The sequence below is a fragment of the Hippichthys cyanospilos genome, chromosome 18 (assembly GCF_059441005.1).
Source record: "Hippichthys cyanospilos isolate Australia breed blue-spotted pipefish chromosome 18, RoL_Hcya_1.0, whole genome shotgun sequence".
NCBI lineage: Eukaryota > Metazoa > Chordata > Actinopteri > Syngnathiformes > Syngnathidae > Hippichthys > Hippichthys cyanospilos.
The window spans coordinates 16,132,230-16,150,310 of NC_142386.1; the positions used below are offsets into that span (position 1 = coordinate 16,132,230).

Below are 18,081 nucleotides of genomic sequence, written 5' to 3' on the forward strand. Positions count from 1 at the left end.
CCTGACCTGAATGACACCCCTCTCCCGACTGGAGAAGTTTGACGGTTCAGCTAGCAAAGGGGAAGACGGCCGCAAAAGGGTGGGATATGTAGTAAATTTTGTTTTAAGCAACATTAAAATCGACATGTTCATTGCAAGCAGATGAATTGGCCGCGCTAATCAAAGCGTGTGAAATTTTTGAAAGCAAAGATGTTACAATATGGACAGACAGCGAGTATGGCATGTGTTTTATCAACTTTGGGCTAACCGCGGCTTCCAAACCACAACAAGAAAAGAAATGACCAAATTATAGCAGGAAACCGATTAGGCAAACAAAGCAGCCAAAGAAACAGTCATAGGTGTGCCCACAGTTGCCAAAGCACAAGACAACCGCATTGACACACTACATGATGAACAAGACATACAGACCATCTTGATATCAAGGAAAACATCAGCTCCTAAACTGTAGCAGCAAAAATGGCTAAATAAAGGAGCATAACAAGATGTTGAAGAAAAAAGTAGATTGGCGGTTAGAAAACCATGGTTACTAAAATTCTGATTTGAATGAGCAGCAAAGTTGACACATGAGCTTTGCCATGTGTCAACAGGGGGGAATATGCATGATCAGTTGCATATGGGTTCACTTTTTATACTCAAAATGTTTGTGTTTTTTGTAAATGTTGTGATATCTGTTTTTGCAATAATGCGCAAGTTTATTTGTGACCACATAGAGGCAAATTTCCAGAACCACCCGAAGCATTTCATATGATATATATGGATGACATTGAATCAAATAAGGCATTAGGAAAGCAATATTGTTTCGTCATATTAGATGCATTCTTAAAGTGGGTTGATTTCTTCCCAACAGCGCATTGTGATGCAAAAACAGTTGTCAAAGCATTGTGTGATCGAATCATACTGACATTTGGCAGTCTGAGAGTAATTAGAAGTGACAATTGATTGCATTTTGTGAAAAAAGCTGTTACTAAAGTTGGAGAACTGTTGAATATCAGAAGGGCTTGTTGAAAGAACAAATGGGACAGTCAAGGCCATACGCATAAAAACAATGCAAGTGATAAAGAGACAGCGACCAGATTGCATTCTTATTTTGGCCACAGAAATGAGATTTGTTCCGCTGAAGGAAAAACTTTATCACCATTTGAAATAGTATATGGAGGACCATACGGACTAACAGACTTAACCCATGACCAGCCACCTAGTGGATGTTCTTTTCCAGTTCACATGAAAAGACTGTTTGGCACAAGGGAGATGCATAAGCACAATGACTGGCCAGTGTGTTCTATCCCACAGAAAACCCGGGTCCAGATCGGAGACCAGGTGTTCCTCAAGGTGCTGACGACCTCGTTGGGACAGTGAACGCTGGGATGGCCCGTTCCAGATGATTGCAGCGACACCAACTGCGGTGAAAGTTGAAGGACGCGACGGGTGGATCCACCAGTCGCAGTGCAAGATCCTTCGACCCCCTGTTGACGGGCCTAGCGACGCCAGTCCCTCGAAGTGAGGATCAGCGCCCCCAAGTGCACGGACGGTGCACCAACGAAAGACCACAGTGGAAGAAAGGGTTTTTGTGGTAAACACACCCCTCTCAGGAGAATGGCCTGTCCGCCAGCACTCCTCCGAGCAGCATGCTGCTTGATGCTGGGCGGCGCCCTTGTGTCCAGACGACCAACAACGCCTACCTCAGACAGACAGCGTTTGCCCACCAGCGTCATGGGCAACCTCCAGCTCCAGACGGACATCACAGGAACAGCGATAAATGCTACGTTTGTTTCAGTGTTGAGAACTCCACCCATTGGTCCAAATGCAACACTGACAAACCACCAGTCCCAATCACCAGACAAACTTCTGTCTATTTTTGATGGGATTGGCATGCCTTGGAGCATTCCTGACAAAGACAAATTGATTGACAAAGCAAATGCAGCGGGTTCGCATTTGCCATATTTGGTGCTCTATTTCCAGTGACTGTGTACAAACACACTGATTTTTTTCAATGATGTCAATCATAAAGTAAACTCGTCGACTGATATCGCGGACGCACCTTCTACGCACACAGCTTCACAACTACATGCTACTTCACTTATGACTATTCAAAACAGACAGGCACTCGACATGACTGGCAGAAAAGGGTGGCGTGTGCAATCTTTTGCCATCAGGTGAATGTTGCGCATTTATTCCTTTACACACTTTGTCTAATGGCTCGTTGTCTGAGACACTGACACTGCTCAGGGAGTGCAGACTGAGGACTCTAAGTATAGAGGGAGTTGAAGCTCAACCCCTTCCTGCATTGGTTGCAGGACTTCTTTGGCAATTGGAAGGGCGTGGCTGTAGCCATTGCTTCTGTCATCATCTGCATTCTCTTGCTGTCATGTTTCTGCATAACCTGCGGTGTGCCCTGTGTAAGATCTGTGCCACCAAAATCATGGATGCTGTTGGGGTTAGCAGCGCAAGTGACCGTGACCATGACTGACTATCAACCTGTTGACTCTGACCCCGACTCTGACGACGATTCAACAACTGTCAGAACCATTCAAGATGCACCCACGGAAAAGATTTTAGACATAGGATGTTGATATGGTTTGTGATGTGTATATACATGTATTGGACCGAAAGGAGCTTTAGCTTTTGCTTTTTCTTTTTTCCTTGTAACAAGCTCTTGCTTGGGAAGGGTTTCTACCTTTTTCCCACTGGGTTTTTGGGTAGTTTTCTTCCCACTCAAGCAATAGCTTTTGACATCGTTTGATGTGTTTTAATAATGATAATCAGGGGGGATATGTGAAGGGAATCATATATTAGGTTGTTATCATTATGAGCTTAGTTCATTGTTACCCATTTATGCAATCCTAGTTCATCTTGACCCTGTCCTTAGATAGAACTGTTGACGCACGAAAGTGTGAGCCGGGACCTTGGCCCAGCTGCCGGTGGCGCCCGGCTGGCTCTTTTGTTGTGTCTTGTAATCTGCTATGCTTCTATTCAATAAAAGCCAGGGGGGAACGGCTGGGCAGTGGAAAACTAGCGTTGGAAGACCCACGAGTTACATTTGCCCAAGCTTTTTTCCCTATGCCGGCATAGAAAAGTCAATCTTGGCTGGTCTGAGTTACTCTTTTTGCTGTTTAAGCAGCTAGGCTTGTCCTAGTCTTCTTTTCTGAGATTTCTCTGACAGTTATGATTTTTTTTGGTGTAATTTCAGTCATATATGTAACCAGGTAATGGTAATCATCAAATGTGAAATCAAAATAGACTCTTCTTGTTCATAGAATATTTTTTTTCTCTAATAGTATGGAGTGGGGGGGTGGGGTTTGATGCCAAGCGGGGCACAGATCAACCCAGGTATGCTATGTTTCTGCCGTGTGATGTGTGATCACACTTCCACAGCACCAGGTGATGCAGCGACACTCTTATTTAAAGTCTGTACGGAAGTTGTAAACTTTTTAAATTCCTATCAAAATTTTCTTTTCTAAATCACATTGCCAAATTTCCAAATCACATAAATCACATTCTAAATCACAGATTAATGTGATTTAGAAAAATACATTTTATTCCTTTTTCTTCAGGTTAAAATTTTTAAGATATTGATGCACCTGTGTTGATTTTCCAACTGTTTTAAAAATGTTCTTTTTTTCACAAGTCTGTGCATGTGAAACTGATTGTGGGCAGTATTAGGCTGGCACAAACAATCTCTCTCTTGCATGGAATCTGTAAGTAACTAAAATAATTATGTTACACAGAACAGATTTAAATAGAGTGACATTTTACGACGGTTCGGCGTGATTAGAAATAGAAGAAATAAATTATGCCTGTGCATTGTCACCTGTATGACATGGCTGAGCGCTGTGCCTCACAGTCTGCCAGCGAGAGGCCACATTCTCTGAGGTAAAGCTCCAGTCGCCGACGCTCCACCAGCCTGTGCGCTGCTTCCAGGATCTGAGACGCCAGGGCCTCGGACTCGGTCTTCTGATCCAGACCAGTCTTGCTGCCCCGGGCTCCGCCGGCCTTGGTCACTATACTCCCTGTGGAGGAAGATGCTTTGGGTTTCTTGCTGATGCCATAAAGGTCCTCCACAGAGTACTTTCCTCCCTTGCCTCCTCCAGTGCCACCACGGCTGGCGAACATTGTTATCCTGAAGAAATCAGCCTTGTGTGAGCTGAATTATGGGCAAAAGCAGCTTGCAACTTTTAAACCAAACAAGGCAGCACTATTTTGATAAAGATCTGTGAAGATTGGAGGATGTTGGGCATCAAAATGTCTGCAAAAAAGCATTCACAGACCCTGGAAAACATCAAAAAGTAGTGGATCACTCTTTTGCGGCTTCTACGACTAAAATAAAACAAAGAACACACCTGTCAGCAGCAAGAAATTGCTTACTGGCGGTGATGTGAGGTGCCTCTTTGAATAAAAACTGTATCGAAAAAAAAGCAATCCGCATCTTTCTCTCTTGATCTCTCAAAGGAGGGACACTGGGGGATTTGTGCTCAAGCTCCACAAGCTTACATTTGTTCAGATTATCAAGCGGATGAAGTAACTCTACTCTTGCGGCTGTCGTATAATCTAGAAGAGCCGGACTGATGCAGCTCAACACTCTGACCTTCACCTCCGGACACAATATTGTGAAAGTGGGACAGTTAATGTTTTGATATGCATGTCAGCCAATAAACATCGGCACCATGTACCTAAACCTGGGCACTTTGATACTAAAAGTCTGATAAAGGTTCTTTAGTATATACTCATTGAATATACTGTAGTTTCATCTACCATTGGGTCCCTGGATATGGTGTGAGTATATATGGCTGCCAGTGGCAATCTAGTCACTAAATTGGATTTAATAATGAGATAAAAAATATCCACCTCAAACCTCTGCCTTAACCATGTTATTATTATCCTTATTATTTATTTATTTATTTATTTATTTATTTATTTATTTATTTATTTATTTTTTACATGGGCTATTCTCACAGACACACACAAGGTGGAATAGCAACAATGGAGAAAGATCCCCCCAAAAGTGGGATGTTAGTGGGATTTTGCCAATGTTTCCAATTGGAAAAAATAATAATAAAAAGAGCAAAAGGCATGCCTCAGCAGAAGTCTGGGGGAAAAACACATTCGCAAAGACCGTCTTGACATATGGCTCCATTTTTTGTCATGATATGCACCCACTGGCAGAAAGGATAATGCTATTTGTGTACTTAAAAATGCTAACTGATTTAGTAATCTGTCTTTCATCAAATGCAATATTAGCACACACAGATTCTCGAAGTAAAGAAAAGAACTTCCACTAGGGCTGTATTATCCAAGAATATAAACTGTCACTACGACCAATCTATAGGGGCTTATTTATATCTATAGGCATAGTTTCACACCATAGATCTTAATGCTCATTTCCAATATTTTTGTGAAATAAGATTTTTTTTTTTTTTTTGTGAGGTCGTTGACATTTTCAAATAAATGCTGGATATGACCAGTGTGTGAATGTAAAATGGCCCAAAGCAATCCCACATGCACATTGAGGACACACGCAACACACACAGCAGGCATGTTTAACATTAGTGTTTACACAGTTAGTGCTTAAGTACTGTAGCTGGCAATGTTGAAATGACTTTTATACCGGAGCCAGAATAAACTGTTACATTGAAGGAGGAATTTCAGGAGGGGAAGGCCAAGGTTTTTCACCATGGCTTTCTGTGCAGTGCTGTGCAGTGGATAAAAAGAGAGAGAGCAACGCCGAGAGAGACACTCCAATTATTTCTCCATCGCATCCACTATTGTTTTGTTTTTACAACCTGCTTCCACCATTTTGAGCACAAAATTGTGACCTTTGTTATGTACCTGGCTTTTCAGACTGACATCTCATAACTAAATATCAGATATGGATTGGTTTTAGGATCGCATACCGAAGTGGCCTGAATTGCATTTGAAAAAAATTTGATCCGTGCCATTCACACTGCCATTGAAAGGTCAGCTAGAGGTCACATGGGCAAAAAAAAAGGGATTTTGGTCACTTCAGGTGTGAAGTAATGTAGTTTCATATAGCTTGATTGGCAAATAAAATTCAGAGCAGTGTACAGGTTAGCAGCTTTCTCTAGAGGCAGACAGGAGAGGCAACATCTATTATATGCCTTTGTGATACAACCAGTATCACAAAGACACAAAGGATCAATAGGGCACAAATTGTCATACGTCTCATTACCTGTGGGGTAATTGTGTTTATTTTCAGTCACATTAAACTGCACGTAGGGATTGTACCATGCCGTCATCAAACCACGCATTCAGGTTTCACCGTGATTACAGCCACTGGACAGCAACAGTTCTCGAAGTTTCTATACACTGTGTTTAAAAAGGCATCGCTTGTAAGTTATGTTTTGGCTTTGTTTATATGATGTGTATGTAGGTACATTTTATGTTTATAAATGTTTTGTTCAATGGTTTGTATTATTTCAGTTTTACAGATAAATTGTAACTTCAAAAGGATTGAAGACAACAGTAAACGTCAAACTTCTCCAGCTTTTTCATCTCTTTGAAGAACTGTTTGCTGTCTGCCAAAGTGCGCAAAGACACACGTACACTGAGGGCAGAATAGTAAAAAAGCCCTTTCAACACTGTAGTAACAAGGAAAGAGATCTACTGCTCACATTAACACACACAAGTCAATCAGCAAGTTGTATGCTTTCAACATTCATTGTTGCAGGAAGTTAATCAACAATGTCACAAGCAAGTGGAGTCAAACGAGAACAGTCACCCAAAAGAGATGGTGTCTTCACCGGCAAGCACACATGAACAACATACAAAATTCCAACTTGGTGATGAGGAAGCTAGAGATCTTCAACCATATACACCACCATGGATGCCACCTGATGAACAGAACGTGCAAACAAGCATAAATGAGCATAACTCCATAGGCTTTACTCAGTTGAGTAAAGCACGTGTACCAATCAATCATGTGTTAGCAATTATATTGATCAGATGTTCTTAATTGTTGAGATGATTTATTATTGTTGTTGATTCACATAGTGATTATACATTTGACACCTTTTTATTAGATATTAGGGTAGCTACATGTCCCACACATGTCAGGTGCGTTCCGGGTCATGTTAGTAATAATGGTTGTTGAAGTCTTTTCAGGGCCCTGTCAAACAGTCCCAGGGCCCAGGGTCACCTGAAGGCTCCCCCGGAAAAAATAAGTTGGTTGAGGAAGTGTTGTGGACCTGAGCGTTCGACTTACTGGAACATGTTGCTGCATACTGCATTGTGCCACTCACACACAGGCGCGCACTCAGCTTTCACAAATGTGTATTACAAGATTCTGAGTTCCGGACGCACATATTGCTTCCCCATGCATTTCTACCCTTTAGGGCCAGAACCTTCATGTAACCTAGGGATCTCTAAGATAATAAAACTAGGGGCAAAGGGGAAGTGCCTCAGAGTGTGGCAGTACCGAAGCCTTTTGTGGTCCTGTCTCGTTCTCCTCATGCATGAGCAGATACGTGCCTTCTCTCTTTCTTGTTTTAGTCATTGGATTTGGCGAGTATTAGCTCAGTGAACCTAACAGGAACTTTTTTACAAATGCATAACATGGCAGAGGAAATATTGCTTATGGAGGTTTGCTGGTTACAACACCTTTATGATTTGTCTGAAAAGGAATACAGTGGACCCTCGAGTTTTTTTATCCCCTCTTTCTGACATTTTCCCGGTTTTGAAATTGTCATGACCCTAGGGGCATGGTTGTATTTGTGTTGTTTCGTCTCCCATCTGCAGGCATTTTTAGGTAATTACACTTATTTTCAGTTGCCGTCCCTGCAATGCGTCACTACAGTTCTGCTATTGGTCGGGGGCTCCTCACGGAGACGGTGGTCTGCTATTGGTCGGCCTCACTTGTTTCAAAAAGGCTGAACAAAGGCTGAACAGAAAAGCTTTGTTCGTTTGTTAGTGGTTACAAAACCGTATTTATAGTGCATTTTACTGCTTAATTCAAAGTTGAAAGGGTTAGCCATGGGTCCCAAGATTGCTAACGATGTTAGAGAGCAGTAAGAAAATGATTTATGAAGTAACGAAGCTGGAGATAACCCTTATTAGTGAATATGGGCATAACAAGTGGCACTCAAAGGTAAATAAATCCTTCCTATCATTTTTATTTATGATGTTTTCTGATTGTATACATGTATGTTATACGTTATATGTATGTGCTACATGTACGTAGCACTTACTATACTATTTTGGTACCAATTTTTAATATGTATGTACAATTTTGATGTTTTTACATGGGGTTCTAAACCAGGGGTGTCAAACTCATTCTTATCGAGGGCCATGTTGCAGTTACAGTTTCTGTCAGAGGATGACTGTGATCAAATACATTTTGGGTGTATTTGTCACACTTCCAACTAGTTTTGAAATCAGAGAGATGGTGAGGGCAAAAAGCGCTTGCTTTTCCCCCCAAACAATTTCAAATTGACTTACAAATGTGATATTTTGACTGGAAACTTGAATTGGAATGGGCGTTTCGCGGGCCGCGTCAAATGACGTGGCGGGCCGGATCTGGCCCCCAGGCCTTGAGTTTGACACCTGTGTTCTAAACGCATTAGCTATTTAACATTGGTTTGGATTGCCCATCATTTGGCGAATTCACTTTACGACCACAACCACAGAACGGATTAATCTCGTTACACGGGAGCCCACTATACAGTGATCTAAATACCGTAAACAACTCCTGGCAAGCACCACCATGGGGAAGGATGAGGAGTCTGTTTTGGATCGTTTGAATCGACCAGGATCATTTATCTGTTATAGAGTAGTGCTGTTTGCATGCTGTAGAGTCAATATTGTCGGCTTGGGGGGCAGCCACTCTAAGTATACAGTGCTGCAAAATGCGTGCTGGCGCGTCAAATATGAACCAAGCATGACTTTTCCTGCAGGCTTGTTTTTGCCGTAGTGAATTTCAGTGCAACACAAATGCAGAAAAAAAACGTATTTTTTTTATGTGACAGTGGGAATTTTCCTTGTATGACGAAGTAAGAAACAGGGAAAGGCTTCAATGCATGGATTTATTTTTTTTTTTCACGATGAGGGATTTTTTTGCACATGCAGGTTTCGTTTTAGAGAAGTTTTACTTTATGTGTGTTTGTACATCTCATGGTTATTGTGAGATAAATATAGGCCGTGGACTGTACGGATATCATGTAAAAGCATGGATAAGCATGCGTTTATGTATCAACTTGATAACTTTTTAATTGCACAATTATCATGGTGGCGTTAAGAGATGGACTGAGTTGGATAAATCCACAGTTGAGAACCTGGTGCCAAATTCATGTCTGTTTTTCTGGCACAGACTCATCTTGTCAGTCTGGCAGTCCTGGCCCACAGGCTCCTGTCGCATCTGCCTGATGGCAGCATTTCAAACAGGTCGTTTTGTGGGTGTGTCCTGACCTTGATGATGTTGCGTGTTCTCCGCAGAACCCTGGTGTGGTAAATGTCCTGCAGTGAGGGTAAGGATGCTCAACAGATGCATGCGCTGTGAGGTTTTGATAGGACGCTGGAGAACCTTCCTGTCTTATGCCGTGCAGTTGCCGTACCAGACTGTGATGGAGGTGGAGAGTACAGTTTGGATTGTGTATCTGTAGAAGTTGTCAAGAGTCTTAGCTGACATGACAAATTTCTTCAGTCTCCGCAGAAAGTACAATCTTTGTTGGGACTTCTTGATCTGTCAAGTGTGTTGGGACCAGGTGGAATCCTCGCTGATGTAGGTGCTGATATTTGAAGTCTTTCACCCTCTCCGCCACAGTCCCATCGATGAGTTGTGGTTTGTGCAGCTCCACCTGCCACCTGGGGTCTATGATCAGTTCTTTGGTTTTGTCCATGTTGTGGGGATTGTTGCTGTGACACCAGGCCACAAGGTCTGCCACCTCTTTCCTGTATGCTGTCTCAGCCCCACCAGTGATCAGTGATCTGTAGTGTTGTCCGCATACTCAAACGTGCCGGTGTTTTGGGAGGCAACACAGTCATAGGTGAAGAGTGTGTAAAGCAGGGGGCTCAGCACACAGCCCTGGGGTGTTCCTGTGATTAAAGTCCTGGTGCTGGATGTGCGTGTGTGGACTCTGACTGATTGGGGTCTGCCAGTGTAGAAGTTCAGCAACCAGTTGCAGAGGCGGAGTGCCAGACCAAGTGCAAATAGCTTGTCCGTCAGTTTGTCAGGGATGACTGTTAAATGCTGAGCTGTAATCAACGAAGAGCATTCTCACATATGTGTCCTTGCCCTCCAAGTGCGTGAGCGCTGTGTGAATGGCGGTGTTGACTGCATCATCAGTGGAACGTTTCTGGCGAAATGCAAATTGGAGAGGCTCCACGGTGTCTGGAATGGTCTTTTTGATGTTCGTCATGACAATCCTCTCAAAACATTTCATTGTGATTGGGGTGAGCACGATGGGATGGTAGTCATTCAGACAGGTCACGATGCGTTGCTTGGGGACAGGCATGATGGTGGTGGCCTTAAAGCAGGTGGGGACAGAGGCTTGTGCAAGGGGCATGTTAAAGATGCCCGCAAACATATCAGCTAGCTCTGATGAGCAAACCCTGAGTGCACAGCTGGGGATGTTATCTGTCCTACAGGCAACTTCTCAAGCGGGCTCCCCCAGTGAGTAAAGCTGTTAATGTGAGGACTATTGAAACTGATTTAGTGCTTCGGGACTGCTTTGACTGTATAAACTGTGACGTGTTTAAAACTGTAGCCATGTGTGGAGCCACTGACACCGTAGATTTGAACGAGTATGCTTCCACAGTCACCAACTACATTAGCACATGCCTAGAGACAAATACAAGTACTAAACGTCTCAGAATACATCCTAACCAAAAGCCCTGGATAAACTGTGATGTGAGGGCCAAATTACATACATGTACATCTGCTTTTGTTTCGGGCATCGCTGAGGACTACAAAAAGACCAGATATGACCTGAGTAAAGCCATCAGAGGCCAAAGGACTGTACATGCAGAAACTAGAGGGCCATTACTCCACTGCTGAACCTCAACGCATGTGGAAAGGACTTTAGCACATCACGGAATATCGACATCCAGTCACATCTAGCCAAGCCACTCTGCCAGATGAGCTGAACGAGTTCTACGCTCGCTTTGACACTAAGAATCCTGAACAGCAGAGAAGGATGCTGGGCGTGGAGTGTGCACAGGACCCTCCTCTCACGATGACATCAGCAGAGGTGCGCAAGATTCTGAGCAGAACAAGCCCACAGAAAGCAGCCGGCCATGTAGAAAATGCTAGTTTTCAAAAAACGTTTTAAAAGAAGGATTTGGAAATATGTCAGAAAAGGATCATTGTTTTCAAATGTAATAGGAGATATTTGCAAATGTCTTGTTTAACATCAGCTTTAATATGTTCTTGTCAAGGATTCAATTTATGTTAAAGAAACACACGTCAATTATTTTGTCGTTTTATAGATGAATTAGATTTTTTCAAAGCAAGTTTTCATTTTCATTCCTTTATAATATTTTTTCCAAATTGACAAGTGTAGAAAATACCAGTTTTCAAATAACATTTTCAAAAAGGATTTGGCATTATGTCAGAAATGTATAATTGTTTTCAAAGGTAAAAGTAGATGCTTGCAAATGTCTTGTTCCAATTCAACACAATGCTGAAGTGTCTGTTTTCAGAGAAGAATAAAAAAAAATGATCATAGTTTGAGACAATGGTGAGCATTTGGACAATTTTAGGACATTTAAGTGTAATTTTTTGTAAACATTCATTCAGTTTTGAATTGTAAAGATAAATAAAGTAGTTTATCCCACAAACATGGTGTGTGGACGACAACCACTACTCCAGTCTTCCATATGATTGACACACCAACCAGTAAAATTGACGGAAGCCTGGTTATTTGATTACATACTATAAACCTAAGTGACTTGATGAGTTGTAATGAAGTAAAACATCAGATAAATTTTACATCCATTTGTTTACTTGAAACATGTCATCTTTTATAGAGTAATAGAAAGTCCATATTGTTTAGAAATTTGCAGTCATTAATGTTTAATGCATAGATGGACATTTTTTTCTGTCTGACTTTGAAATGTTTGACCTCATTTGGATACATCTCAGGATTTTTAATCATGGTGTGTTGACGTTGGTAGCTATGTGATGGGATGGCAATAAACAGAGTTGTAAACCGGCGCCAAGCCAAGCACTCTGCCATCACAGCAAGAGTAATCTGGCTTTTACGCAATCACCACTGTGAAGACCAACATCAAAATAAAAGCAGCTATGGCTATTGCATAGATATCCATGGATTATTTGTTGTGTTTATTTTGATGTTTTCCTTCACAGTCATGTAATTGGTGTGTGACATGATGGTTGCTGCTTTTTCTTTAGTCGGGCGTGTACGGTGTAGTTACACAAAAACTGACAGGAAGCAGATTTAGTTCAATGTCATATACGTATGTCTTACTTTTAATAAAGTAGAATTGGCGACATTCAATAGGGATTCTGAATTGGATTTAATGAAAATCTCTATAGTAAGACCCGCATAGCTGTCCCGTGACATGCCCGCTCCAAACAGAGCACACAAAGGACTTCCCCCTGCCTACGTGCACGAATGCAATTCACTGGATGATTCTATGGGATGTTGATCATTTTTGGTTACCTCATTCAACAACATGATGGGTCTGAGTCCAATTTTTCTATGACACAATATTAAAAAAAAAAAATGTACATTGAACCCTCGTTTATCGAGGTAGATACGTTACGGAACCGGCCGTGATAGCTGAAAATCTGCAAAGTGGCAAACCCACTTTTTAAAAAAAAAAACTTTTGTTTTAAATGTGAAAAGTCTTCATGCTATACATATTATTTTAGACAATTATTACTGCATTACACATATTTACTTAAATCTTAAATTATTAAACCTTACAGTACAGTAGTGAACGTGTTGGGGGGGAGAGAGAGAGAGAGACACTGCGTAGGCTGCACTGGAGTACCTCATCCACAAAGCAGCTCAGTTCAAAGAGCAGTTGGACTCATATGGCACAACAACGTCGGTTTTATTTTTCTTACAACTTCACAACTGAACATGGCAACTCCAAAACAATAAACCAAACCTGCCCGCCAATGCAATGTAAACATGGACTTCCCCCTGCTTACTTGCACGGATGCATGATCTTTTCCTTTGAAGTCTTGCACAGCTGCGGTCATATTAGCAGTGGCCCGGACGTTGAATTAAAGTCTAATCTGTACATGATTAAAGATTATTACAATGGAGCGTACTTACTTTTGAAATACCATTTTATTATATAAAAAAAATCTAGGTAAGACATTTCCAACAGTCTGGCGAAGGTCTGCTCCTTATGCTATCTGCCCGGACAACGTGTGCTTGTGTGTGTGCCTTCGCTGAACGGTAGATTCGTCAACTCCCAAATGACGGGCACAGCCACATAACTTTTCCCTTTGAGAAGTATCACCTTCCCAGCAATTGTCATCATTTTTTGATGGCGTTTAGGCTCTGTACAAGCATTTGTGGGAGCAGCACGCTTGGGAGCTATTGCAAAAGTTAAATGTTTAATAAAAAAAAAAAAAAAATCCTTGAAATCGCGAATCTGCGTAATGGAAAAAAAAATTGCAATGTGGTGAATCCGCGTAATTAAAAAAAAAAAGAAAAAATATGCATTGTTGCGAATCAATGATAGTGTAACGGCGAAGAAGTGAGGGTTCACTGTATAAATCTCTTCTGGTTAAAATGTTTGCTGTACTGGTCCAAAGTCAGTATTAATTATAGGTCTGTTCACCTTAAAGAGGCAACAACAGAATGAATCGAGTACATGAGTTGTTATGAAATTGTGAGGATCCATTCATACATGTGTCTTAGAGAGTGCATTCCCTCAGCATCACACATGCGTCTGAGCCACATCTGCATCTGCCTCTTTGCAGCAGTGGTTTATGAAAACTCAGATCATCTGGGATTAAGCCACTCGAAGCGCTCTTGCAATTGACTGCGGCCATACGAGCAGCTGGGGGGTTGCTGCGGGCAAGGGGGGCATTTTTTATCTTCTCCGGTGATGGCGTCCTCCTGGTTAAAAGTCGTCGGAATTAGTATGATATGTGCATGAGTTATGCTCATATATACCATATGACTGGAATTGTGCTTGTGTAAGAATGCATGGAGCTCTGGTTTGGAACAGTTCACTTTTATTTTTAGCCATCTGTTGTCGAACAAAAAGTAGCAATTTACATTTAAAACAAAAGAGCACAATATTTATTTTCTTCCACCTTGCACCCTCTATGCAGAATGTTTTGTCACCATTGTGTTGACGTTTTACCGTGATGGAGCTTTTTTTTCTCAGTAATTGCTAATACTGTCTATAACTGATTATGGGAACTATTATTTTTTGCCTAATCCAGTGCTTCTTAAACATTCCACTTGCCGCAGTGATCATTATGTCACGGCGGTGCGAGGCGGGTAGGAAGGCTGGCGTTGTTGCGGAGGTGGAGGACCCAAAAGCAGGAGGGCGTCGAGACAGGGGCTTCATGTAATCCATATTTATTAAGGAACGGGAACAAAAGCGGGAAAAAACAGGACGGCAAAAACTCTAACTAAGGGCGCAGGCAGGCTGGCAAAAACAGAAAACAAAACACTAAAGGACAGGCGGCAGAAAAACACGGAGCTGAGGAACGATGGGCGAGACGGGACTACAAGACGACAGTACGAAATGAGACAGAGACAATATGACATTGACAATGATCCCACACGGGCTGAAACAAAAACTCTGCTTATATACACTCACAAACTAATCAGACTAACGCACAGCAGATGGGCAGGGAACAATAGGCTAAGGGAGTGGATTGGAGGACACACGAGGGGCAGGTAACATGGTGTAGGAATCATTTTGAATAGTTATTATACATTTGCCATGATAGTAAATATTTGCAGCATAAATGAGTGTTTTCAGCTTGGGTGTGGCTACAAGAGGACGACTCGACTGCAGAGTGCGAACAGCTGATAAGGAGACATCGACAGCAGAGCCCCTGGGAGGTGACGTCAGGACCTCTGAGCTCACATCCACTACCAGAGAATGTGAAGATTGATAAAGGATTCTTGCTAATATTAACACATAAACAAGTATACTGTCTGCCAATTTTACATGTAATCAGATGCCTCTGTATCATATAAAATGGGGGGTGTTAGAAGTAGCGTTGGAGAACGAATGTGCAGTGAACAAATAAACGCTACACTCTTTCTCCCTCTCGATCCCACTCAAGAAAATTATGAAACTGAGTGCCTTTCTCTCTTTATTGCCTAATTATTATAAATGTCTATTTGGTGAACCTGACATTTTATTTGGTCCTTCGAGCCCAGGATTCCAACATACCGGAGGTGTCCAGGGGCAGAGCTGACGACCAGGAAAGACCATGGCCACGGCGGGAACCCCCTTTTCGGGACCGAAACTGACCCTCAACTCTGTTTCTGGGGACCAAAGGTTGAAGGGAAGCCAGTGGAGAAGAGGCAACTCAGGTAAGTCACTTTAAATTTGTTGGGGAAATGAGTGACTGTTACTAACAATATATATAACTATATAGTATAAAAATAGTATTACAGTAATAAAGGGCGACGGTGTCCTGTATGTACTTAAACTCCGTGAAAAGACAGAGTGAGTCTATAAAACTGTCCAGACAGAGTGAGTCTTTAAAACTGTGAAGTGAAACCATAAGAATACTAGTCAATTTTATGTAAAGAGACAGAGAGAGGCTATAAAACTGGAAGAGGGCGACGGTGTCCCTGATTGCATGTTTCAAGGCAAATAGTGGCATTCCTGAAGATCATACTGAAGGAAGCATTTTTGAGGAGCAATTAAAAAAAAATGCCCTCCATGCCAATGTGCAACACTCCATTCACCAATGGGTTGGAAAGCATTAGATAAGGCGACAGGAACGCTTGAATAATACATTAACCAAGCTCTACATGCCGAAAGAGTATTACAGTCTAAAAACAAAAACAAAAAAAAAACAGCAGTCACCCGAGGGGAGCAACTCTAATTGATAGCATTTATGTCAGCACAAATAACAAGCCAATTCTTCCAAAAAAGGAATCTTTTCAGGTGGGCTACTATATTGACACATGGAGTGATTCATGTGTCAACAGGGGGAAAGGCCCTCACCAAGTACTGCTGACCACACCAACAGCCATAACAATAGCAGCAAGAAACTCTTGGATACACCTTACACATTGTAAAAAGATCATCTCAACCGAGTTACCCAAAAAGAGGGAAAGGTGAGCAAAGTCAGGTGAGAAGGTGGGAGCAGATTTATAGTATCTGAAAACACTTGAGGCCAGTGAAGTTTTCAAGACACCCTACCTTATTAGGGGTTCTCGGTCGACATGACGATCATGTGGGTAAATCTTGTGGGATTATGTTGTATAGTCTCTGTTGCAGTGAAGGCTGTGCATGCACCAAGTTGTTCGATTCCTTGAAGGGCGCGTCTGGTGTTTGTGCATTGGTGTCACTACTCTTACAGAAGGTGGCGTACTTCTTGGTGGGATGGTGGGCCAACCTATTTGGACGTACTTGGGGTTCTCCGCAGCGTGCCAGATGAGTATAAGTTGGCTAATCAAATTGCAGCGGGGTTGGAATCTATTTTATATGCATTACACCCAATAAAAATGTAGACCGAATCAACTACATCCATTGCAATGAACAGAAATTGGGGAACTATACTGAAGAAGGATTTATAGTTATTAAAGAACAATTTGTCACAGACAGATCATGACACAATTGGCTGCTACATCACTCATGCCATTTCAGAACCGCATTGCGGTTGACACGATACTGGCAGAGAGAGGTGCCGTTTGCGCTGTTTGGGGACCAGCGCTGTACTTTCAATCCCAATAATACGTCTCCAGAAGGGTCCCTCACAAGAGCCATGGAAGGCTTGCGCATCCTGAATCGAAAGATGAAAGAACACTCAGGAATGTCCACCTCTGCATGGGATGAGTGGTGGGAGGAAGTATTTGGTAACTATAAGAATTTGGTGTTTTCTGTCATGGTTTCTATAACTATATTCACCTCAATTCTTGTGCTGTATGGATGTTGTTGTATTCCCTGCATTCGCGCATTACTTGTCTGACTTATCTGCAGTCGCTTCCACAAATTCTAAATTACAAGAAATGTATCTTTTGCACACGAACAGACATGGCGCTGTGGGGGGAGACACTGATGACCAAACTGACGATGAAGTGATTTCTCCTGTAACCTTATTCGACACTTCATAAGTCTAATGACAATGACTAAACAGTAGGGAGTTTCAAATTTGCTATCCAGTACATGATTCAATTGATTAAAGCCTATGGGAAGTTCTTTTGATGAGGATTTTTGGGGCAATTGTAGAATAAACAGGAGGGAAATGTAGGAATCATTTTTAGTAGTTATTATACATTTGCCATGATAGTACATATTTTCAGCATAAATGAGTGTTTTCAGCTTGGGTGTGGCTACAAGAGGACAACTCGACTGCAGAGTGCGAACAGCTGATAAGGGGACATTGACAGCAGAGCCCCTGGGAGGTGACGACAGGACCTCTGAGCTCACATCCACTACCAGAGAATGTGAAGATTGATAAAGGATTCTTGCGAATATTAACACATAAACAAGTATACTGTCTGCCAATTTTACATGTAATCAGATGCCTCTGTATCATATAAAATGGGGGGTGTTAGAAGTAGCATTGGAGAACGAATGTGCAGTGAACAAATAAACGCTACACTCCTTCTCCCGCTCGATCCCACTCGAGAAAATTATAAAACTGAGTGCCTTTTCTGTCTTTATTGCCTAATTATTATAAATGTCTATTTGGTGAACGTGACACATGGACAGGTGGACTAAATCAAAACTAACGCAGGGAGTCACGAGAGGAGCAGGAGCACATATGAAAACAGAAAGGAACAGAACCCCTCAAAATAAACCCACAACCCAAAATCCAACAAACCATGACACATCATCTATAAAAAAAAGTTGTTACAATAAAATCTGATCCTTTTTTATCGTTATTAACAGAAAAGAAAGCTACATAAATAACATAAATTTCAACAAATGTTAACTGTTAAGCCT

The 18,081-nt window shown here is 41.9% G+C and overlaps 1 protein-coding gene and 1 long non-coding RNA gene across 2 annotated transcripts in view; one reads left to right on the forward strand and one right to left on the reverse strand.

Annotated features, from left to right (window-relative positions):
- The window catches only part of LOC148409161 (voltage-gated potassium channel subunit beta-2), a 71,899-nt gene extending 67,782 nt beyond the window's left edge, over window positions 1-4,117 (reverse strand). Inside the window, exon 1 of the mRNA XM_088440894.1 lies at window positions 3,809-4,117. Coding sequence (XP_088297020.1) covers window positions 3,809-4,110 — 302 coding nt within the window. The 5' untranslated portion in view covers window positions 4,111-4,117. The remainder of the gene's footprint in view (window positions 1-3,808) is intronic.
- Window positions 4,118-15,105: 10,988 nt separating this feature from the next.
- Window positions 15,106-17,794, forward strand: LOC148409162 (uncharacterized). Its single transcript, XR_015868646.1, has 2 exons — window positions 15,106-15,491; window positions 16,119-17,794. It is a non-coding gene; the product is annotated as an uncharacterized LOC148409162 (long non-coding RNA).
- Window positions 17,795-18,081: the final 287 nt, after the last annotated feature.